This window comes from Callospermophilus lateralis, chromosome 8, assembly GCF_048772815.1.
Source record: "Callospermophilus lateralis isolate mCalLat2 chromosome 8, mCalLat2.hap1, whole genome shotgun sequence".
Lineage (NCBI taxonomy): Eukaryota > Metazoa > Chordata > Mammalia > Rodentia > Sciuridae > Callospermophilus > Callospermophilus lateralis.
The window spans coordinates 60,212,731-60,237,976 of NC_135312.1; the positions used below are offsets into that span (position 1 = coordinate 60,212,731).

The following is a 25,246-nucleotide window of genomic DNA, read 5'->3' on the forward strand; positions in this document are numbered from 1 at the left end:
ATCTTCTCTTCCTTTATAAAAGTCAGTTGTATGTTAAGAATGAAGGCACCTTTGTAAGGGAACCAATGTAATATAAATAGTGGGGTATATTGGTTTTGATTATGTTGGAATAAAACTATATAGGTAGTAGAAGACTGTGTTATATAACCAATATACCCTTATAAGTTTTCAGGTATCCATTGTTTAAAATAATTTCTTATGAAGTGTAATAATTTTTTGTCTCTGCAAATTTATAGTTTGCTACTGCTTAATTTGCCAATTTTCTGATATCCAGACTTCTAGAAATCTGTATTGGCCTTTTAAAAACATTTCTATTGTTTTATGAATAATTTATAAATAAATTATGAAAATTTATGAATTTAAAAATTTCTATTTTTAGGAGTTCTAAGTTCCTATCAATTATACATCTGCTAGGTTTTGCTTAATAACAAAGTATCTCCAAACTCAATAGCATAAAATAGTCATTTATTATTGCTTATCTATCTGTGGGCCAGCTGTTTTGGATTGAATGTGGTGGGTGGCGCTGCTGATTTCAGCTGGGCTTGCTCACATGCCAGGTGGCAATCTGGGATAAGTTGAAGTAGCTTTGCTTCACATGTCTCTCATCCTCTTTCTGGCACTAGCAAGCTATTGATTTCCTCATAGAGATGGTAGAAACATAAGAGTGTATGCAGAAGCACATGAGTCCTCTTAAGGCCTATGCTTGGGACTAGGTATATTGCTACTTCTACTTTTTTCTCTTGGCAGAAGTAAATCACATGACTGAGCCTTAATCAAAGAGCAAGAAATGTTCTCTGCCTATTTTACTGGGAGGAGCAACGAATTACAGGGCAAAGATTATTGAAAAAGGGAAGGTTGAAGATTTGAGTACAGTAATGCAATTTACTACTGTTAAAAATAAATAATTTCATAAGAAAGGCATTAAAATTTAAATGGAGTAATAGGTTTTACTTGAGGTTTTTAAATTAAGTGATAATAATTGCACTCAGACATAAAGGTTATTGGACAACTTTAACTAAGAGGTTAGAAAAATCTTGATTTTCTTATTAAGTTCAGCAGAATGTAACATCTTTTGTTTAGGAGATAGTACTATTTGGAAAATCTGGATAGACTTGAGATCTACATGCACAGACCTTCAATGTGTAATCCTTGATTTCCAAATCTGATCTTTTTTTTTTTACTGTTTTTCATCTGTTACTTAATTTTCACAAAACTCTGATTTTGAGTAAAAAAAATTTCTACATTTGAAACTTAACTCATATACAGTTTTAGTTATTATTGGGGACTTGGTTTTTGTGATTAAGGATTTCTACTTGAAAGATCTCTGTTGAGAAGAAAGGGAATTAACATTTGTTTACAATTATACTGCATATTATAACACTATAAGAGGTGGAATGAGTTCAAGGTTATGATTTCTTTACCTGTGAAGTAATATTTCAAGTTTGTGTATGAATATCAAGAACACATTTTTCTTCTGGTTTAATTTTTAGTTAAAACAGACTTTCCCTAGTTTAACAATAGACATCTGCCAAGGAAACTGCTGAACAAGGGAGTAAAGGAAGTTGCTGCCCACTTAGGTGTCTCTCAATCTTCTGAGATAACCTGAACAAATTATCCCTGAGTTTTCTGAAAAGTCAGGGGTTCCCCCCCTCCCCCACACCCCCTCCACCCCCTTTGTCAGGCTGGGGTTCTAACCATGCTAGGCAAGAATGCTACCACGGATCTATATCCCCACTCCAGGGATTCATAAGTAAATTTTTTTTTTTCTGTTTTAAAATTTCAAAAGAAAAGATAAAGACAAGAGATTGCTGTTTAGATAGTAATAACAAAAGCAACAAATATACTTGTTGCTTTTTACAGATTGTAGAGTATCCAGCATTCAAACTTATTAAAAAAAAAAGTTTCAAGTTAATATAAGCTTTATACTTTTTTAAATTCCCAAATTTGATTTTTATAAAATACTTCTTTATGAATCATATTTTTTCTATTCTTAAAACATAATGGTGGTTACTATCAATTATCATAGTATATTATATAATAATTTTCTCAAGGCTCAATGGTATATGTATGGCTGTTTGATTTTAGTCATTTCCTTAGACCTGTTAATTTTTTATCCTGCATTACAGATTAAGTGTCTTAGTTCATTTCTCCATTTCTTCTCTTTTGATTCCTCTACCCCATAATCAAGTAAATCTTTTAAAAAGTCAGATCAGGAAATTTCTTGGATTGTTAAGATAAAATACACAATCTGTCTATTCCTTGTCTGCCTTATCACTCTCCTCTTCCCACTCTCTCTGCTTCTTAGACCGTGTGAGCTTTGACTTTTTTTTTTTTTTAAAGTTATTTATAGTCTTCAAAGCTCTTTCCCAAATCTGAGGTGCTTTTATATACAGTTTACTATCACTAGTGTAGCATTCTCCTTAATCTCTGCCTCATTAATTCCTAATAGTTGTTAGGTCTTGACATAATATTACTTCTTAGAGGAGCCTGATACCCTCTTCTTCCCATCCTCCTTCACCAATTAAAATAGTTTTTTTATCTTAAATTTTCTTGTTTTTATTATATATAAATGATTATGTATTTGTATAATTATTTATTTCTACCTTTGAATTGTAAATTCCATAATAATAATATAAACCTTATTTTTTATTTACCACAGTTTACGCAGTAAGTAGCACAGTATTGAATAACTTCTGCTTCACATCAAATATGTCATCAATTATAAAGAAAACTGCAATTTCAGTGATGTTAAGATATTAAAAAATGGGCAATATTATTATTGGATATCATCTATCATAATATGTTCTGATCTTTGAGTTGTAAAATACAAAAAATGTAATTAAATCAATACAATATGATATAACAAGCATTCTTACATGAGAATTATGAAAAAGCCAATTTCTCATTACCTGAGATCATAAAGGCATTTAATTTTTTTGTTTGTGGTAGATTTCATTTATTAAAAAATATGAAAATGACTTTTTTGCTTAGCCGGGCAGGTAGTGAATCAGATGAATAAGAAACTGCAGACAGGTTTTACAGAACCAGAAGTGTTACAGATATTCTGTGATACCTGTGAAGCTGTTGCAAGGTTGCATCAGTGTAAGACTCCAATAATTCACCGGGATCTGAAGGTAAGAATTTTAAAATACTAAGAGTAATCTGTTCTAGACTTTGGAGTTAAAATGTTCTTGGACTGTCCTCAACTAAACTAGCCCCCCGCCCCCTTCACATTTTCTTTTGCAGTGCTGGGGATGGAACCTAGGGCCTGCCTTATCTGTGCTAGGCAAGTGCTCTACTTCTGAGCTATATCCCCAGCCCTAAACAAGGTTTTATTACTAGTACTGAGATTGGTCTCTCTGTCTCCTTACACATTTCCTGAGGTCAAGTCAAGGACCCAGCAGTAGATTTGAAATTGAGATACACATGCTCCTATTCTGCATCTCCTATTCTCAGAGTAGCCTCCTTTAAAAGGTTTCATTTGAACAAAAACATGAATGTCACTGACATACACTGAGTGTCCCTCCATACTGTTCTCTTTTAGTTCAGTATTCCTCTTATTTTCTATATTCTATATTAAGCCTCAGGGTGTTTTCAAGAGTAGACTATAAATACATCTCTTTTCCCATTTATTTGTAATTTACTATTGTTTTCTATGATTTACTGTGATTTGTGGTGATTGTCCTTGAGGTCACTTCATTTTACCTCCTCTTGGACTCTTGACCCCTTATATTTGGTACTCCCTTGTTAAATTGAAAAAATAATTCTCCAAGGGAAATGAACATTCCTGGAGATATCATTTAGATAGATGATCGTTAGACATGTCATTTAGAACCATAAGTGTCATCTTTGATGACAGACACAAAGATTATGAATATCACTCAGGTTCCTGAGTTAGATATGTAGCTCAATTGTAGAATGATTGCCTAGCAGATGAGAGGCCCTGGGTTCTATCCCTAGCATTGCAAAATACAAAAACTTCCTGAAGTGTTTCATGCTTATATATTCCTATGGTTACCCTTTCCCCTCATTCAAGTATGCTCACATCAGCTCAGTGAGTTATGTGCTGAGTCGCTTTGTTTATAATTGAAGTCTAAGGCTCTTACTATCTGTTCTGCCTTTTATTAGCAATTATACTTTATAAGATTTTGTGTAATTTGCTTATGAGTTATGCTTATTATTTATTGTCTATCTTCTCCTGCTAGAATGTAGCTCCGTGAAGTTAGAGCTTTTTGTTTTTTTCTTCTCAGTGGTGAAACTGTGCATTTAAAACAGTGTCTGGTACATAGCAGAGTCTTATCAACTGTTTAATGAGTGAATGAATCCTGATTCTGATTATACAGAATTTTATAAAAGATGATTATAAAATGCTCTTAAGATAAAAGAGAATAGAAGATGTAACTTAAAATATAGGTTGTTAATCATGAAAGCATCATCCAAAAAATACTTATGGTAATAGAAGGTAATTCAAAGCAGAATTGAAATGTATTATTTCAGACTTCTGTCCCTTAATCTGGATAATTAGTATAGCTCATCTCAGTTCTTTTGAATATGTAAATTTAATATATCCTCTAGTAATTTGGTGTGGTTTTTTTTTTTTTTGGTGCTGTCATAACTCATTATCTTTTTGTGTACAAAACTTATAGTTTTAGTTGAGTCTTGATTTAAAATTCAGGAGACATTATTTTAGTTAATACATTTCTGATCTCCCAGTTAAGGTACAAAGTCAGGTTTGTGTTTTTCAGTGTAATATTTTAAGTAAAAACAGTACTGCAAGTTGAGCATTCCTGTTCAGAAAATCCAAAACTTGAAATGCTTCACAGTCTGAAATTTTTGGAGTGTTAACATGATGCCCCAAGTGGAAAATCATATACCTCACCACATTTGGTATACTGCAGTCAAAATTCAGGCTCATTGAAAATATTGTATAAAGTTATAGTCAGACTATATGTGTAAGATGAAACATAAATGAATTTTGTTCTTAGATCTGAGTCCCATCCCTAAGGTATCTTATTATACATATGCAAATATCCCCACCTCCACAATACAAAATCTGAGACTCTTCCACTCTTAGTCATTTTATATAAGGGATACTAAACCTGTAGGAGTTAATTAGAGGTAGAACTTAAGTGTTTTTCATCTGCTTGTCTATAGATAGGCTGAATTTTTAAAAGAACAGAAGAAAAATTGAGGTACAGTTAAAGGCAGACTAAGGGTTTCTTGACCCCTACACAAACTATCCTGGGGTGGAGAAAGTAATTAATTGTTCTTAATAAAAGAAGTAATAGAAATAGTAAAGTATATTTTGTTCTGGTTCATTTGTCCAGATAATTTGAAGTATCTTATGTCCCACGTCTCTATATATACGTGTGTGTGTGTGTGTGTGTGTGTGTGTAAATGAATGATATAGATCCTCCATTATGAAAGGCTTGAAAAAAGATAATTTTGACTTTGAAAATACTAATTATTGATTTTCTTTTATTAAGGTAGAAAATATTTTGTTAAATGATGGTGGAAATTACGTACTTTGTGACTTTGGCAGTGCCACAAATAAATTTCTTAATCCTCAAAAGGATGGAGTTAATGTAGTAGAAGAAGAAATTAAAAAGTAAGTATTTATCCTCATTATATTTTGTCTCATGTCAATTTTGGTTAACTTGAGTCTGTGACCAGTTATATTAATGCAAACTGTAGATCTTTCATTTATAGATTTCTTCAAAAATATTTTTTTAATTTAAAAAATAATTATTGGTATATTAAAATTATTATTTCTTCTTTAATTAGTTATATATGCAGCAGAATGCATTTCAATTCATTGTACACAATTGGAGCACAACTCTTCATTTCTCTAGTTGTACACTATGTAGAGTCACACCACATGTGTGCAGTCATACGTATTGCTAGGGTAATGATGTTCATCTCATTCTACCATCTCCTTCCCATGCCCCTTCCCCTTCCCTACCTCCCCTTTGCCCAATCAAAGTTCCTCCATTTTCCCCCAAGCTGCCCGCCCCTACCCCTTCCTGCTTCTGGGTCAGCATAGTATGTCTACTTAACAGAGAGAACATTTGGCCTTTGGTTTTTTGGGATTGGCTTACTTAGCTTAGCATGATATTCTCGAATTCCATTTATTTACCTGCAAATGCCATAATTTTATTTTCTTTTAATGCTGAGGAATATTCCATTGTGTATACGTACACAGTTTCTTTATCCATTTGTCTGTTGAAGGGTACCTAGGTTGGTCCCACAGGTTAGCTATTGTGAATTGAGCTGCTGTGAACATTGATATGGCTGCATCACTATAGTATACTGATTTTAAGCCCTTTGGGGATAGATTGAGGAGTGGGATAACTGGGTCAAATGGTGGTTCCATTCCACATTTTCTAAGGAATTCCATATTGCTTTCCAGAGTGGTTGCACCAGTTTGCAGTGCCACCTGCAATGTATGAGTGTACCTTTTTTCCCCACATCCTCACCAATACTCATTATTGCTTATATTCTTGATAATTACCATTCTGACTGGAGTGAGATGAAATCTCAGTGTAGTTTACTGCCTGTTGGATATTTTATTTCTTGCTTTTACATTTTGAGGTATAGTTTAGGTTTACCTGAATTTTGCTGACTGATTCAAATTTTGTGATGAATGGAAAGCTCATTTGATGTTCTCATGTTTTGGACTTAGTTGAGGATATATTAGGTCTTCAATTCATTCAGTTAATTATTCATTTATTCAGGGCCAACACTGTTCTTGGTGCTGGGGTGTAGTAATGAACAACATATCTGCTGTTATTCAGTTCATATTCTGGTTTCATAGGTCATTCCTCTGTGGTACTATCATTCAGACTATCTGACCAATCAGGGTAATATGGAAAAACTAATATGGTAGAGTTTTAAGATACTTCTAAAATAAAATATATAAACGCTCAAAGTGAATCTTGTCATGATATAGGAAGTCCATATTCTGATAATTCTGCCATGAGATTTGAAATATATATATATATATATATATATATATATATATATATATACACACACACACACACACACACACACACACACACACACACACATACATATACACATACATATACACACGCACACACACACATATATATAGTACTGGGGATTGAACTCACGGGCATTAAGGGCACTGAACCACTGAGCCATATCCCCCAGCCCTATTTTGTATTTTTTTTAGAGACAGCTCACTGAGTTGCTTAGCGCCTCGCTTTTGCTAAGGCTAGCTTTGAACTCTAGATCCTCCTGCTTCAGTCTCCTTAGCCCCTGGGATTACAGGGTCTGCCTTTCTTATTTCCTTAATGTTAATCCTAGGCTCGAATGATATTTCATTCAAGTAATCTGTTCACAGTGGATTTGGGGTTTTTATATTTGTAAACATGTGGCAGTTGGTATTAGAAGTATACATAATGTGTGTATTTAGAATTATGACAACTAGATTACTTTTAAAACAATTTTTATAAAACACTTGAACATTTACTACATATGTAAGGAATTATATTAGCATTCATATAAACAACTCCTTAAATATATAAAGTAAGTTTTTAAGAGGATAGAAGTTTTACTTTTAATATGCCAGATATGGATACTATTATAGTCAAATTGTATTATTTCACATAAATTCAAGAGAAATTATTTCTATTTCCAACATCATTAAGATTTTTATAATAAAATAAATTAGGCTTTTTGGAGATTTGTACTTGTTGAATGAAAAGTCTTTAGATGCTTTATATTGTTTAATCTTTAATGGGTTTTTAATAAACTTTAATAAATAGTATCATTTCTATATAATGTTACTGAACTTCAAAGGTTTTTTGTAGTATCTTATAGAGAAACAATGCATCATTATTATTTTTAATATCTCCATTTCATTTTATTTGTTTACTGCCAGGTATACGACTCTGTCATACAGAGCCCCTGAAATGATCAACCTTTATGGAGGGAAACCTATCACTACCAAGGCTGATATCTGGGTAAGGTGAAGAAAGACTGAAATTTGGTCTAACCATATATAAAATTTGATTTTAATTGACTATTTTCCTGTTGCCTCCAAAAAGGCATTACCTAAGAGCAGACAAAACTGGTATACAAGAGAGTTTCTTACTCAGGAGAAGAAAAATACTAGAACTCTTTGATCTTCTGAATCCTCAGATGGAAAACTTATATATAAAAAAACAAAGAACTTACATATAATGTATCTGTTTACCATAGTAAACACTTTTTTCCGATTGAGTGGAAATTTTAGTTGGTCATATTACAGAAAAGCTGAAAATAACTCTTAAGTAATGACAAAATAATTTTTCAGGTTACTTTAGGATCCTTTTAATGGAAGCTGATATGAGAAACTTTTTTTCTCTAATTCTAAACATCCCCTTTTACGATATTGAAATTATTATTGGCATAGGTGTCTAGATTACATTCATTATTGAGAAAGATTTTGTTTTTCATAGTTGAACTTTATATTAGAATTGCAACATCTCTTTAGAATTTAAACTTTATTTTAAATGTTCATTCACTGAAACTTAATGATTATTTGGTCATATTTACTTCTAAGGAGCCTGTTGGGAATAGAGGAATATAATTCTTTGAAGTAGTTCTAGGAGTTATGAAAAAGGTCAGATTTAATTTGTTTTTAAAACATGTTCATAAAGTAGTCAATTTTAATGTGCGAAATCAAAATTATCTTCTGAATTTTTCTTCCCTGTTCTCTTCCTATTGGGATTCGAGTACCAAGCAAAATCTTAAGGGTTAGGTATTATTAGAAGGTAATAAAAAAATCATTGATATCTTTTAATTTGTTTATGTAACATATACATTCTCACTAAACAGTTAACTCTTGTGATTGTTGAATTTTATGATATATATATATCATAAAATTCAAGTAAAATTGCAAGTAAGTTCTGTTTAGTTAATGTAATAGTATACTGGCATATATAATTCAAATTTGATTTGCTTTCCCTAGGATTAACATTTGGCTCATTGGATGGCTTATATTAAAATTGAGGTTTATGTATAAGGTAGAAAGTAAATTAAATTGAATCTTAATTTATATAATGAAAATATTATAAGAGGTGATTGGTGTACTCATTTTTTTAGCATACTTTTGTGACTATTCAATTTCACGTTATCTGAAAAAAGTATTTTGACAGCAGTTAAACAATAGGCATCATAACTCCTATATTGAAGCCATTCTTGGTTATTAAAACAAAAATATTGTTCTCCTAGCACACAATTATTATCCAGTATTTTGACACGAAGGAGGAATCCTTGTTTTGTGGTTACTTATTTTTTTGTTAAGACAATGCACATTTTTAATACACATTTTTAATTTTTAATACACTTTTTTGTTAAGACTTAATACATATACAAATAAAAAACAAATATGAAAAATAATAAGAAAATAGTATCTATGGTCATATGATTGAAAAATTTAGAATTTTAATTTCCATGATGACTTTTTTTATGGTTACCTTACTTAGCTCAGGTTGAACTGAAATATGCTACATTTTAGGTGTAAAAATATTTAATTAGGTGTGAAATAGTATTTAGGTGTAAAAAAAATATTCAATTTATATCGGTTAAGAATTATATTTTTTATACTACTTCAGGATAGTGCTGACTGAGATAATTAAAATGTCAGGTTGAAGTATTAACTTAGCATGTCGTATTTTGCAAAAAAAAATTTTCCTTGGAAGTTTTCATTATAGGTTATTTTTATTTTGAAATCTTGAATGCTGATTTTATTAAGTGTTAGAAAATTCAGTTAGAGATCCTTCATGTACCTATTAATATAGAAACTGAAGATGGTGGTCTGCCTTCAAAATTAGGTTTCTTGTTCCCTCCCTTTTCTTTTATAATTCTCATTGTATTAATTGGAAAGAAATGGAAATATCTTTGGTGTCAAACAGTTAGAATACCTCATTGTGTTCATGCTTTACAAAGCGAGTGTTCAGGTTCACATTTGTAAATTATACTAGCATTGCCAAGGTATCTGGTATTCTCAGCAATGTGTGTTCTAATATACGTGAGAATTGCTGAAGATTTTATTGACATGATAAAACTCTCTGAAGTATAGATCTCCTTTGTCTTGACCATCATCTGGACAGTGGAAAGAAGATATAATTTAATGCAGATTCTACCCCTTAATACTATTTTCTTTTTTAGTGCTATTAAGGAAGTCTTATTTTTGGTTTTCTATGTACTTTTTAAACTGTCCACCTTATGGATAAATAAAAAACCAAAATAAATCTTCTTTAAGTATATTGAACTAATTTTTTCTGTTTAGAAATCTTTATAGTTTTGTTAGTCATACAATAACTCAGTAATGTTTTGAACCAATATGTTGAAATTTCTTTTTTTCCACGTTTTTTATTGGTGCATTATAGTTGTACATAATGATGGGATTTGTTGTTACATATTAATACATGCACACAGTATAACAATGAAATTTGGCTAATATCACTCATTAACACTTCCCCCTCCCTTCCCACCTGTCATCCTTTAGTCCCTTTTTTTTTTTTACTGATTTCCCGTTGATTTTCATGAGATCCATCTCTATTTTTCTTTTCCTTTTTCCTCTTTAGCTTCCACATATGAGAAAAGACACATGAACCTTCATGTTTTGAGTTTGACTTATTTCACTTAACATAATGGTCTGTAGTTCCATTCATTTTCCTGCAAATGAAGTGACATAATTTCATTTTTTATTGTGACTAAACAAAACTCCATTGTATATGTATACCACATATTCTTTATTCATTCTTCCATTAATGGACACCTAGACTGGTTCCATAGTTGGCTATTGTGAATTAACACTGTTGCTGTAAACATGGATATGCATGTATCACTGTGGTATGATGACTTTAATTCTTTAGGATAAATACCTAGAAGTGGTATAGTTGGGTCGTATGGTGGTTCCATGCTTAGTCTTTTGAGGAACTGCCAAATTGATTTCCATAGTGGTTGTTAGTAAAATCCCACCAACAGTGTAAAAGTATTTATTTTTTCTTTACATCCTTTCTAGTCTTTATTATTATTTGTATAATTCTTTTTTAATATGAACACAATATCTTTATTTATTTATTTATTTAATGTGGTGCTGAGGATTGAACCCAGTACCTTACAAGTATGAGGCAAGAGCTCTACCTCTGAGCTATAACCCCAGCTCCATATTGTATAATTCTTGATAACTGCCATTCTGACTGGTGTGAGATAAATCTCAGTATAGTTTTGATTTGGTTTTTCTTAATTGCTACTGATATTGAACATTTTTTCATGTAATTGCCATTAGTATTTATTCTTTTGGGAAGAAAAAAAATTAATTTGTCTTAATTGGATTATTTGATAGTTTTTGGTGTTAAACTTTTTTGAGTTTTTTTAATATATTCTAGATATTAGTACTCTGTCAGAAGAATAGTTAGCAAAGATTTTCTCCCATTCTGTAGGTTCTCTCTTCACATTCCTAATTGTTTTCATTGCTGTGCAGAAGGTATTTAACTTGATGTCATCCCATTTATTAACTCTTGATATTATTTCCTGATCTTTAGGGGTCTCTTTTTTCCTTCTCTTGCCTAATTGTTCTGGCTAGAATTTTTAGCAGTATATTAAATAGGAGTGATGAGAGTGGATATCTTTGTATTGTCAGAGATTTTAAAGTAAATACTTTCAGTTTTTTCCCATTTACTATGAGGTTGACTTTGGGCATTTATGGTGGGCATTTATATAAGCTTTATAATGTTGAGGTAGATTTCTTCAATCCCTAGTTTCTCTTCAGTGTGTTTGTCATGAATGGGTGCTAAATTTTATTAAAGGCCTTTGCATTAAACTTATTATATTTATTGATTAGCGTAGATTAAACCATCCTTACATCTTTGGAATAAAACCAACTTGATCATGGTGTACAATCTTAATATGTTGTTGAACATGATTTAGTAACATTAAGTATTTTTGCATCTAAGTTCATCGGGGATATTGTTCTGTAGTTTTCTGTCCTTGATGTGTCCTTATCTGGTTTTGATATGAGTAAGATACTGGCTTCATAGAATGAATGTGGAAGTGTTCCATCCCTTTCTATTTCATGGAATAATTTGAGGAGTATTGACATTAGTTCTTCTTTAAAGGTTTTGTAGAATTCTGCTGAGAATCTGTCTGGTCCTGGACTTTGGCTTGTTGGAAGGGTTTTTATTACTGCTCTATCTCATTATGAGTTATTGGTCTGTTTAGGTTTTCTATGTCCTCTTGATTTAGTTTTGGCAGATTGTATTCATCTAGAAAAATATCCATTTCTTCTAGGTTTTCAATGATCCTCTGGATTTCTGTGAGGTCTGTGGTGTTTTCCTTTTTTATTTCTAATTTTATTAATTTTGTTTTTTTTCTCTTATGTTTTGGTTAGTTTGGCTAAGGGCTTATCAATCTTATTTTCAAAGAACCAATTCTTTGTTTCATTGATGCTTTGTCTTGTTTTTTTATTCTCAGGTTGATTGATTTGCCTTTGATTTAATTATTTCCTTTTATAGTTTTGGAATTGGTTCTTCTCTTTTAAGGGACTTTGAGATATATCAGTAGGTTCACATTTTCTTAAGTAGGTACTCATAGCTATAAACTTTCCTCTTGGAATTGCCTTCATAGTGTCATATGTTTTATCACTATTCTTATTTGAGTCTAAAGAGTTTTTTAATTTTTAGTTTTGTTGTATTGATTTCTAATTTATTCCATTGTGATCTGTTAAGATGCAAGGAATTATGTTAATTTTTTTTTTTTTTTTGTATTTGGTAAGAATTGCTTTGTGGCCTAAAATATGTTGGAACCAGTATATTGAAATTTCTAGAGCTTTTAACCTTTTTTCATTAGAATACTGTTGGTATAGTGAAAATGTTTTATAAATTAATATTGTTAAACTCAAAAGGTGTTTTTATATAATGCCATCTTCATAGCAGTTATAATAATTTGTATACTTGTTGCTTAGTTTGTGCTTTTTTAGGTAAATATATGGGGGGAAATCCAACAAAGGGAATCTTATTTGCTACTTTATAGATATAAGGCCAGACTTATACAATTAGCTTAGAATTGGAAATGCCCCTTTCATTCTTAAGGCTTGGAGGTGACAATTTTTATGATAGTTATGATTTTTGGAGCCAGAAATCTTTTTTTCTTTTTAAAATATTTCTCGGGTTTGAGAGGAGCTGCTGTTCTAGACACAATTTGTGTTTTAATTTTGCCTTTATTGTCAGTAAATAGATTCGTTGGTCTGGTGATATTTGTGAAATCTTGCAAGCTATGCAGGCATAATCATTTGTTTTTAATATTGCAAATATAATTGGTATAAGATTCAATAAACTACACAGAAATAGAGATCTAATTTCTATAGTATGAAATAATGACATAGGTACCTAGTAAATAATCAATAAAATTAATTGATGACTGTTAAGTTTGCAGTGGCTAACATTATTTGGAATCCTAAGATTTAAAATTCTGTTTTATAGTGAATTTAAAAAAAAGTTTCTGTTAGAGCTTTGTGCTTACTTTCTTGGTTATAGTTATAGTTATATATATTTTTTTCCTTGTGGAAGAAACAGTAGATTTAATATTAAAAATGTTTGTTTTTTTCCCAAAAAAGGAATCGGCCACGTCAAATTTTAGTTATATCATTCATGATCTAGAGCAGTTTAACCAATTTGTCACAGGTGTAAAAGAAAAACATGGAGATGATTAAGTTAAATGTCTTTTAAAAAAGTCGAATGCATTAACTTGTTTAAGCAATAATTTGTGGAAAGATTGATTCAATATGGAAACATTAGAGTTTTTATTTTTTAAATAACATTCAATATTTGGTTTTGAGCTGTTTTAATATTTTATGGTTGATAATTGAGCTGTGATAATGTTCATGCTTCTTTTTTTTGCAGGCCCTGGGATGTTTACTATATAAACTTTGTTTCTTCACTCTTCCTTTTGGTGATAGTCAGGTTGCTATCTGTGATGGCAGCTTTACCATCCCAGATAATTCTCGATATTCCCACAATATACATTGCTTAATAAGTAAGTACTTGGAAAAATATGTGAAAAAATTATTTTTTTTAGTATCCTGTTATTTACATACTTTTGCTTAAACCTTGCCTTTTAATTTCATGTGTTTTAATTTTGTGAAACTGTAATAAAGAAAAAGTACCTAAAATATGTTAATATGACTTTTATAGGAATGAAAGCAGTGTAACTATTGATTAATATGAGGATATATTTTTAAGCCCATAGGTAAGGTTTTAGTAGCATACAGCAGAAATTATATGATTAAGGCAACTGGAATTTTGGGGAGCACTTACATTTGTTTAGTTTCTATACTTTTGAAATCAGTTATCCAGAGCTATTAATTCTTTAATTGAAAACATTACTAATTTTAGATTGTAGTTTATTTTGCCACCTTTTATAAATACCTATACTTTATTAATGTATAGGTAAATACAAAGCAACCAAGGAATATCAGAAAGGTGCAGACCTTCCATTCCAAAAGAAAACTTCAGTTTTTTTTTCTAGCTGCTTTTAAGATTTTTTTTCCTTCCCTTTAGATAGATATTGTTTTTTAACATTTAATATATGTACATGGTAAAAATTTGGGAAAGGATACTGTAAGGGGGGGAACCATCAATCAAATATTAAAATATATTAGGAACCAGCAAAATTTAAACAGCACCTGTTCTCACTGATTTAAAGTGTTTTAGCATTTCTGTATTTTAAATACCCCTATTGTAGCCTCTAGCTCAGTGGCAGAGAAAAAAAGATCTATTTAAACATATTTGATGTTTGCGTGATGCAGATAGAGTTCAATTCAGTGAAAAAAAAATATGTAGGAATAGAGAAATTTGTTAGCCATTTTTGGATAAAAAATAAAGCTGGATCTATACCTAATTTTTAAAGCTAAAATTTTATGCCAAAGACTTATGTATAAAAAAAAAAACCCAAATATTCTTATAAAAATAGGTAGGAAATTTATTTATAAGATTAGAATTTGCAACTAGTATACCAGGTAATCAATCCCTTAGGAACTATAAAACACTAATCCACATTATCAGATTCATGAACACCAGCATAGAGTTAAATGATAAACTGCAAATAATATTTGTTACTAATGATAAATGATTGACAGATGTTATTATAATTCAAGAAGGAAAGAGTAGCCTGATGTGGTGGCATACCTGTGATCCCAAGTACTTGCGAAACCAAGACAGGAGGATTGAGTGTTAAAGCCCAGTCTTTAACAATTTAATAAGACCCTGTGTTAAAACAAAAAATAAAAGAGAGGTGTTATATAGTTCAGTGACAAAGTACCCTGGGTTCAGTCCTCAGTACCAGGGAGTTAAAAAAAAAAAAAAAAAGTTTAGAAGAAAAAGGAACATAAGAAAAACTCTAGTCTAACTTTGCAAATGTATTTAAAACATAGTCGTTCATTTCTGTAATGTGATCATTTTTATATGTGTTGGAAATTGGAGAATTATGTCAGTTTAATACAAAAATTACTTTATGTCACATGAAATGTTTTTTCTAGGCAAAGGGAACCAGAATAATGGAGTGAGAAAGGAAGTTTAACTTTCAGAGGAAAGGAAATAGCTAAAGCTTGGTGGCTGCATTGCTGGCATGAATATTTTTGCTCTGTTTGGAGAACATTAAATATGAGTGCTTATACTTGGGTTTTTTTCCCCCATAGAATTCTATCTTTGTTTTATGTGACTCTCTACATCTGAATGACCACCTACTTAATAGCCTCAAGGCTTTACTTTTATGTTCATTGGTTGAGCACCTGTCAGCATTGTTTTGTTGTGCTTTATATGCTTGAGGCAGCCTCCAACCAAGTTGAGTACTTGTCTGTGCATTACAAATTACCTTCATGGGTACCATTTAATAGTTTTTGACAGCCCTTTAGTGTCAGAGTTAAGTAGTTTTTAAATAGCCCACCCCAATTGTTTTTCCCATGAGTCCTGTTTTTGGCATGCCATTTTGCAAAACGTGAATGTCTTTTATAAAACATTCTTTTAGAGTAAAACATACCTTTAGAATACATTTAAATAAACATTGGATCCTTGACCTTCCCTATCTCATCTAGTTACTTTTTTACTTTTTGTCCAAAGTTTAAAGCATCAAAAGCATTTGAGGAATTTAATTATTGCGTGCCCTGACTATTTACTTTTTTGTAAATAGTTTTAGCCATTATATTTTAGTAATAGTTGAATTTAAGATGTTTATGGGAATCTCTGAATGTTCCCATAGAATAAAATTATATGAGACTGGCAATTTATACACTGATACATAATTTATTACTAAAATCTTATTATAGCATATTTGCCCCCTCCCCATATATATGTGTGTGGGTATGTGCTTATGTAATGGGAAGGTGAACAAGATAAATACTATTGATAATTTTGGGCTGTAATTGGAATTTAGTTAATTGATACTTTGTATCAGATACTTCATTATCAGTAAGTATGCAGATTTTAGTTTTTATCATTTCTAGTACAAATTTGTGCCCAAAGTGAAAAGGGTTGAATAAAATGAAAGCATCCAAGTCAATCTGGAATAATAATATCCCAATATATTACCTCCTGTTAATGGGATTTTATTTTGAAAATATTTTCTTGAGTAATAAAAGCTTTGTAGAGATTTTTAAAACCTCTATATAGTTATCTACAGTATAGTCTTTTTTAGAAAATACTTGAGCTATTTGTAATTCTGTTTTTTTACTTCTTTCTCATGTAGCTTTGCCTATCTCCCACCATCCTATTTAGTAATCTTTGTGTTTATAATATGCCATTAGCTATGCATTCAGAAATCCAAGAATATTGCATAGCTGTGCCCAGAGTTTCTGCAAGTAAAACTGTTAATTGTCTAATGTCTAGTCATGTAATATAATTGTTCTCACACATTAAGAGAAAGCATAAGAAGACATATAACCTTTTAGTATTAGTGATAGATCTAATTTTATATGATTCAACATTTTTCAGAATGAAATAGCCATGACAAATCTTGGTTAAAACTTATGGTTTGTGGTTACATAGGCTTCTTCTTCTTATTATTATTCTTTTAAGATATATTTTTTTTAGTTGTTGCTGGATCTTTATTTTATTCATTTATTTATATGCAGTGTTGAGAATTGAACCCAGTGCCTCACACATGTGAGGAAAACACTCTATTGCAGAGCCACAACCCCACCCATGTAGGCTTTTGAATATACTTTTGATATAATCTAGGCAGTAATCTGGCTAAAGGCGTTATTCTTGTTACCTGTGGTCCATAAAGCCTAATTTAACTTAATTTCCTAGCAGACTTTTTTTTCTTAAAAGTAGCAGAGTCAATCAATTATTTATAGTGGTTTTTCCTTAGGTTATGTTGACTTTCCCAATAGATAGATAAATAATGGGATTGCATTGAGGGGTGAGAAGTACTTTCCATTTCTGGATTCAAGAATTGAAAAGAACTTAGAGAACATTTAGAGGAGAATGAAAAGCACAACTCAGAGGATTACTGACTAGTTTTGAAGGGTGAACAGAAGGCTGGCTGCCTTATATTTCTTTTAGCTCCTCTGTTGTAAGATGGTTAAAGAATACATTGTGAAGATTAAGAGGAAGGCTTGTAGAACCAAATAGCCTCAATTTGCATCTCCTCTGTCACTTATTTGGTATGGAATATTGGACATCTCCATTTATCTCAGTCTCCTTTTTCTAAAATGAGTGTATTAAAAATATGTATGTCTTAGAATTATTGTGAAAATTAAATGAATTATGAAAAGTGCTTCTTAGTATGTGTAAGTAATTAGTAAAATATAGCCTTTAATAAAACCATCATCAGTGAATATTGTGGGTTAATGGTGAATCTACCAAAGGTTTAGTATAAATTGTCATGCATTCCAGAATATACTGTTAAAATATAACTGTTAAAATTATTTTTCTCACCTCTTCATTTTATGCAATGATGTAGTGATTTATAATGAACATCAGGGAGAAACTTTGTCTTGCTTTTGGGTCTGCTCACTTACTGCTTTATAGTTTCTTTTTTCTCTTTTCTATTGGCCACTATAATTATAAATATTGTGGGATTTGTTGTTATGTATTTGTACATGCACATAACATAATTTGGTCAATTTATTTCCCCCATTTGCTTTGTGATTTTTTATTTTAGCTTTTAGCTGTACATCTATTGGGGTTGTATTTATTTTAGTACCTATTTTGTGGGATACCAGGATTTTGCTAGTTTTCACATGCTTAAATTTATTATGGGAATTTAAAATATATAAACAAGTATTGATAGGACAGTGCAATAAGTCTTCATTTTACCTGTCATTCAGCTTCAGTGATTTATCAAATCATGGCCAATCTTGTTTCATATATACCCTCATCCATTTTCCTATATTATTTAAAAACAAAAAGACATTTTAATGTACTTGAAAAATAAAGATAAGGTTTTCAATCATTGGCACTAGGATTACTACTTGGGGAGTTGTAGAGGAAGGGTTTTGATCAATAATGTCTAAGGGACAGCTACCAATACTATCCCAAATGTACTGTCTTGGAATTATTTGTAGTACCACTTAGTGTCTTGTTTATGATCAGATGTATTTATTATCAGCTGTTAAACATAGTCTCATTTCAGTAGTATATAAAATAAGTTATGTAGATCACATATACATGAGTTTCTATAATAATCTCCATAGGTTAACAGATAAATATAGTAAGTTAATGCTAAAAATATTTATAGCTGCAAAATAGTTATATTTTTATAGTTGCAGAGTATATGTTTTTCAGAAAAATTTAAAAAGAATAGACTGGGTGTTTTTCTTTTCAGATAAATTATAGTCAGTATAATAAGAAACTGTGGGTTAGGGAAAAGTGCCCTTATGGAAGGAAAAAATTCAAAAACTTTTAAGCAGGAAAGTGCTTTTGAGACTTATAACCAAAGTATTTTTCCTTTAAATTTGTTGAGCTGTTGGACTAGAGATGCTGGTTTATCTTTGATCAGAACTAGGCATGGATCCATTGCTTCATGTAACTTGAATGGTAACTACTTCATCTTTGGCTTGGATCCTTGATTAAAACATAGCTTGGCTGCTGCTACAGCAGCAGCAGTTCCTTTAGCTGCTGTTTTTATTGGAATGCACAGGGATGTTGTACTTTCCTATGCAATATTAGTATAAACATAATTCATTTGCTGCAGATAAGTGTTTTTTAATAGGATATGTATGACAATATCAGTGGGAAATATTGTGGTGGTTTAATCATATATTACGGTCAATGCTAAGACTGTTTTGTGTTGTATTAGTAGTGTTTATGTCAATAGAAAGAATCACAATATTAAGATGAACAGAGAACTATTTCATATCTATGTAGCCAAGTTTTTAGAAAGTCGATTTTATATTGGTAATAGAGTCTGTGGTAATTGGTCTTGTAATGATTTACACGATCATTTTAAGTTGAGTAAACAAGGTATTTTCTACATTCTCTGCTATTTTTGTTTTATTTTTAAATGTAATCCAGTTTTGCTTTTGGATAAACTGAGCATATATGTTTGTTAATGCATTCCTTCTTTGTAAATATATTTCTTGTAAATGATATGGTTTAATTGCCATCAAATAGGAGTTCATAAAACACTAGACTTAAGGTTTAATTATTATGAAAGAAAACAGTTTTGGACAAAGTATTTGAAAATTGAAGCTCTCACTCTTGATAGATATGCCCCATTGTTTAGCTAGATTAGAGCTTATATATCTGCATTTTTAGATTATATCATTCGTTGATCTAGTGGTACATTTTATATTTCTCTTGAAAGAGTTCAAGAAATTATATTTAAATACGAAGTGATAGCTTATTTTTTTTTTAAAAATGGCTAGCACTACTCAACTTAAAAATATTTAGAGATAAAAATGTAGCTATTTTACCTGGGTGTTGCAGGAATGATTATTAGTCTTTTCATACTTTTATTTATTGTACTGGGAAGTGAACCCCCAGGGGTTCTTAACTACTGAGCAAAATCCCAGCCCTATTTATTTTTTTTAAATTTTAAAACAGGGTCTCACTAAGTTGCTTTGGGCCTTGCTAAGTTGCTGAGGCTGGCTTTGAACTTGTGATCCTTCTGCCTCAGCTTCCCAAGCTACTGAAATTAAAATTGTGTGCCACATACCAAGCTCATAATTTTGAGTTTAGAATCAAATCAGAGATAGGCACAGGATTTCATCAGCTAAAACTGTCAACTTTAGTACAGGTTGAATATCCCTTTTTTGAAAATCCAAAATCTGAAAGATTTGACTTGGTGTCACTGTGGTAAATTCCATACCAACTCATGTCACCAGTTGCAGTCAAAATGCAGGTTTTGTAAAAGTATAAAATTTTCTTAAGGAGACACACACACACACACACACACACACACACACATTCTTTATGAAACACAGGAGAATTTTTGTGTTTAGACTTGGGTCCCATTCCTGAGATGGTTCCTGGTATGTATGTAAATATTCTAAAATACAAAAACTGAAAAATCAGAAACACTGCTTCCAAGCATTTCAGATAATGAGTTTCAACCTGGATTGATTAAAGTAGATTGCAGGGAAAAAAATCTGTATCTAAAGCCAGATGGGCTTGTTCTGCACCCAACCCCTAGATTTACCTGCACTCAGTCATAGGCAATGCTATAAAGACACAGATTCTTCCATAGAGGCAAGGCACTTTCAAAACATAATTTAGAAGAGAGCATGTATGTTCTGAGAATATCCTCATGTGAAAGAAGGAGTATCAGAGATTAACACATACAAGCATTTAATTCTTTTTTTGTAGTGTAATTACACAAGTCATTATATTTTCTGTAGGGAAATGAGTTATAATAGTAGAGAGAACTCATAGTCCTAAACTCAAAGTTTTGTGGTTTCAAACTTTTTTGACTGATCCAATGTAAGAAAACAAGTGAGCTGAATCAAGTTTCATGAAATGTTGCTTGTACTTGGCACACTAATGTACCCTAGTATTTTCTGTCTTAATTCATTAGATACTACACATGACCTTTTGAATTGAATTTATGTCACATAAATGGGATCAGTATAGTTAAACAAAAGTGGCTCAAGCAGATGTGTATTCCCACATCAAAACATGAGTTTTAATCTCAATCTCAATCTCTCTCTCTCTCTCTCTCTCTCTCTCTCTCTCTCCCTCCCTCCCTCCCTCTCCCTCTCCCTCTCCCTCTCTCTCTCTCTCTCCCCCTCCCTCCCTCTTTCTCTCTCCCCCCTCCCGCCCTCTCTCTCCCTCTCTCTCCCTCTCTCTCTCTCCCCCTCCCCCCTCTCTCCCTCCCCTCTCTCTCTTTCTCTTTCTCCCCCTCTCTCTCCCCCTCTCTCTCCCTCTCTCTCTCTCCTTCTGTCTCCCTCTCTCTCCCCCTCTCTCTCCCCCTCTCTCTCCCTCTCTCTCTCCCCCTCTCTCTCCCTCTCTCTCTCTCCCTCTCTCCCCCTCTCTCTCTCCCTCTCTCCCCCTCTCTCTCTCCCTCTCTCTCTGTCTCCCCCCTCTCTCCCTCTCTCTCTCCCTCTCTCTCCCTCTCTCCCCCTCTCTCTCTCCCCCTCTCTCTCTCCCTCTCTCTCTCTCCCTCTCCCTCTCTCTCTCCCTCTCTTTCTCTCTCTCCCCCCCTCTCCATGCTAACATTCTCTGTATTGTTCCAATTTTAGTATATATACTGCTGAAGCAAGCACAGCTTTTGTATTTTTTAGACCAGCCTCAAAATTTCTGAAATAAATTTTCAAGCTTTGAGTTCATTGTCACTTGCCATACAACTGTGTGTTTTTGTTTAGCTGAAATAGGTGTATCATGTTGGAGATACACTATAATTTTTGTTGAAAATATTATATTAAAAGGGAAAATTTAATTATTGTAAGTTGTTATTTAAGTGATTTATATACCTAGATCTCTTTATACATTATTAACATGTTTCAAAATATCTAAATGCCTTAAGTTTTACATTTTAAATACTTAAAAATGATCTAAACATTCTAAAAACTGAGAATTATTTAATGAAACAGGTTTAGTTGTAAAAATGTCTTAATAAAATATGAATTTTTCAGTTATAGAATTGAATAAAAATGTCAACCTTATTGTGAAATTTGGAATTAAAATTAATTCAAGAAATGGACAAGAGATAGTGACCATTTTAGAGAAAAGGTCTCTGATATTTCAAACATTGCCTAAAGTTACTATAAAATTTGTTTGTGATAAAACCATAAGACTCTGTTCATATTTCTGAACATGATATAGATAGCATGTTTAAGTACAGAACTCTAGTGATCATTGTTATAATATATAAAAAGCATGTTTTTGGAAAACTATAGTGTCAACCTTGTACTACTTTCTTAAATGTACACAATGTAACCTTTCTCAATGATTTAGGATTATTTCAAGGTAGAGGAATTTTAGCTAATAATGAGAATTATTTCAAGTGGGATTATTTTGAAAGCCTCATCTTCCCTTTACCTCCATGTCCCTGGAATTTATCTTGAATAATTCTCCAATGTTAATTGTGTGTTACTTTCTCAACAGAATGATCATGTATGTCATTCATACTTCTGGTAAATAATTGTTCAATGACTTCTCTAATCTATCTTTTAGTTTGGAATAATGTTTTTAAGTTCACATGTAAAATAGCAATCTGTCTGTTTCTTATAAACATTAACAAAGATTGCTAGAATCATCCCTGTTCTTCGAATGGAACAGAATTATACTTATAATATGCCCCTAAGTATCATCTATATTCAGTAAAATTTAACATTTTGATATATTCTTACAGGGTTCATGCTTGAACCAGATCCAGAGCATAGACCTGATATATTTCAAGTGTCCTATTTTGCATTTAAATTTGCCAAAAAGGATTGTCCGATCTCTAATATCAATGTAAGTAGTTTCTGAAGTAGGATATGAATTGAAAATACATTTTATCATGTGTGGAGATACGTGTGTTTATGTATGTGTGTGTATACACTTTGAGTACTTGTTTTATGACAAGTGATCTGCTACTGTGTTTGTGAGTATAGTTTTTGTATAAAGCCACATTTCTGAAACTATGTCCTGAGGTTTCCTGGAGAACTGCAGCAAACTCAAGAGGATATTTTGCATTTTCAAGGGAACACAATGACATTTGTCTGACATAGCACAGACTTCTTTTATCAAGTTGTTTAAGCTTAACCATTTAATAAACAGACACTAAGTGCTCTCTTAAAGACAAAAATTTGGGAAAGTTGGTTGTGAAAAGTAGATGCATGGTAAATGGAGAGACCTGAATTCAATTCTGTTGTTTTTTTGGGGAGATTACCTAATGTACATTTTTTTTCCGTCTGTAAAGCAAGATAGTAATTACAAAGATTACAACTAATGTAAAACCTAGTGCTGAGTCCATGGAAAGAGCTTATATGGAAATAGTGCATATCGTTTGAAGTTTTATTCACTATGTGCACACTACATTAACTTCAGATAAATGATGTATGACAAGTCTCTGGTAATTTTAATAAGGTTGCTAGTTGTTACTGATTTTAAGCTGTTTTCAACTTTATAAAGAACATTCTGGCCTGATTTGCTTGTACATGTTTCCCTTATGTATAATTTAATCTACCTATGAAGAAAAAGGAAGGAATGTGGTACCTTTCCTTTTTTGTTTTTTAAGGCCCTTAATGTATAAAACATAATGTTTTCTATGTTGAAGCTGAAATCATGCAGTTCTAACATTCAATAAAGAAAATAGTTTTATTTGAAATTTTACTATGGATTTTTAGCTCTCCATTCATCTAATATTTACTGATTTCTGATATGATCCAAACATGGGGCGTAAACACTAGTGAAGCCTTCTGTCTTCATTTTCTAGATCTTATGCTGAGTGTCATGAAAATTATCTGTAGTATTTGTAAACACTTTTTTACACTTATTTACTTCTTTTTCTTTTTTTTAAAATTTTTTATTTATATATAACAGTGGAATGCATTATAATTCTTATTACATATATAGAGCACAACTTTTCATATCTCTGGTTGTATACATAGTGTATTCACACCAATTCGTGTCTTCATACATGCACTTTGAATAATAATGACCATCACATTCAACCATCATTAATTACTCCATGCCCTCTCCCTTCCCCTATATACTTCTTTTTCTGAAGTACAAAATAATCTTTGATTTATAATCTTTGTAGTATAATCTTTATTTTTACCCAAATGACATTTGTATAACATGTAGTGATATTTGCAGATTATGTCTGGGAAATATAATGTGGATAACTTGGGACGTGAAAATAAATGGTATCTCATACAAAGTATTTTGTATTGTTTTGTTTTGTTTTTGAGATACTGGGGATTAAATCCAGGGCCTTAGCTGATAGGCAAGTGCTCCACCACTAAGCTACATCCCAGCCCTCACAAACAGCATAAGTTCGATAATGTGTCCATAGCTTAAAAAACAAACTTGTTAGAATTAAAAACCAATATGAAAATTTTTGTTTTTGTTTTTTTCTTTCAAGAACTCTTCTGTTCCTTCAGCTCTTCCTGAACCATTGACCGCTAGTGAAGCAGCTGCTAGAAAAAGCCAAACAAAAGCCAGGTAGGCAAAACTATGTTTGCTGAAATAAAAAAGGCATTTTGGTGGGGGTGGGGGAAGCTACAGTTCTTTTTTAAATTTTAGCAAATGTCATTGATTAAATGTCATCCTCCCACAAAAAAAAAAAAAAGGGCGTGTTACTTATTGCATATGGTGTAGATACAAATACAAAATAAGATTTAAAATATTATATTCAGGATTTGATATCACTCTTACCTCAACTGTCCACTCTCATTAATAAATTTGTGAATTTTTAACTGATGATGCTACAGTGGGTCTTTTTTGCGGGGGATGGGTGGTGAGATCATTATCTTCATAACATGGCAGCCCTAATTTAGGACCTTTTATGTTTCAAGTTTGTAGCTAATATGCTTTTTAAAATACTTAAATATAAAATTTATAGGCAACTAGAAAATATATGTATTTTGTAGAATTTATAGTGGGTGGTTAAACTGTTTACATGTTGTAAGACTGTTAAAGTATTATGTTTTGAAATGTATTTTTAAATTGTTTACTGCATTTATAAGTTTAAAATATATTGTGTAGATTAAGAGCTGAAACTATTAGTGATGATATTTTTTCTGCTTTTTATTTTAACTTAAAAGTTAATAAGCAGGACTATCTCTTAGGTTATCAGAGGGGTA

The 25,246-nt window shown here is 31.6% G+C and overlaps 2 protein-coding genes across 3 annotated transcripts in view; one reads left to right on the forward strand and one right to left on the reverse strand.

Moving 5' to 3' along the window:
• The window catches only part of Bmp2k (BMP2 inducible kinase), a 131,439-nt gene that overhangs the window by 46,327 nt on the left and 59,866 nt on the right, over positions 1–25,246 (forward strand). For both annotated transcript variants that reach the window (XM_076864882.1, XM_076864883.1), the window contains exons 4-9: positions 2,992–3,134; positions 5,487–5,608; positions 7,910–7,991; positions 13,920–14,052; positions 22,807–22,910; positions 24,526–24,605. In XM_076864882.1, the coding sequence (XP_076720997.1) occupies positions 2,992–3,134; positions 5,487–5,608; positions 7,910–7,991; positions 13,920–14,052; positions 22,807–22,910; positions 24,526–24,605 (664 nt within the window). The remainder of the gene's footprint in view (positions 1–2,991; positions 3,135–5,486; positions 5,609–7,909; positions 7,992–13,919; positions 14,053–22,806; positions 22,911–24,525; positions 24,606–25,246) is intronic.
• Paqr3 (progestin and adipoQ receptor family member 3) overlaps positions 10,652–25,246 on the reverse strand; it is a 98,772-nt gene continuing 84,177 nt past the window's right edge. The window contains exon 5 of the mRNA XM_076864889.1: positions 10,652–10,692. Coding sequence (XP_076721004.1) covers positions 10,660–10,692 — 33 coding nt within the window. The 3' untranslated portion in view covers positions 10,652–10,659. The remainder of the gene's footprint in view (positions 10,693–25,246) is intronic.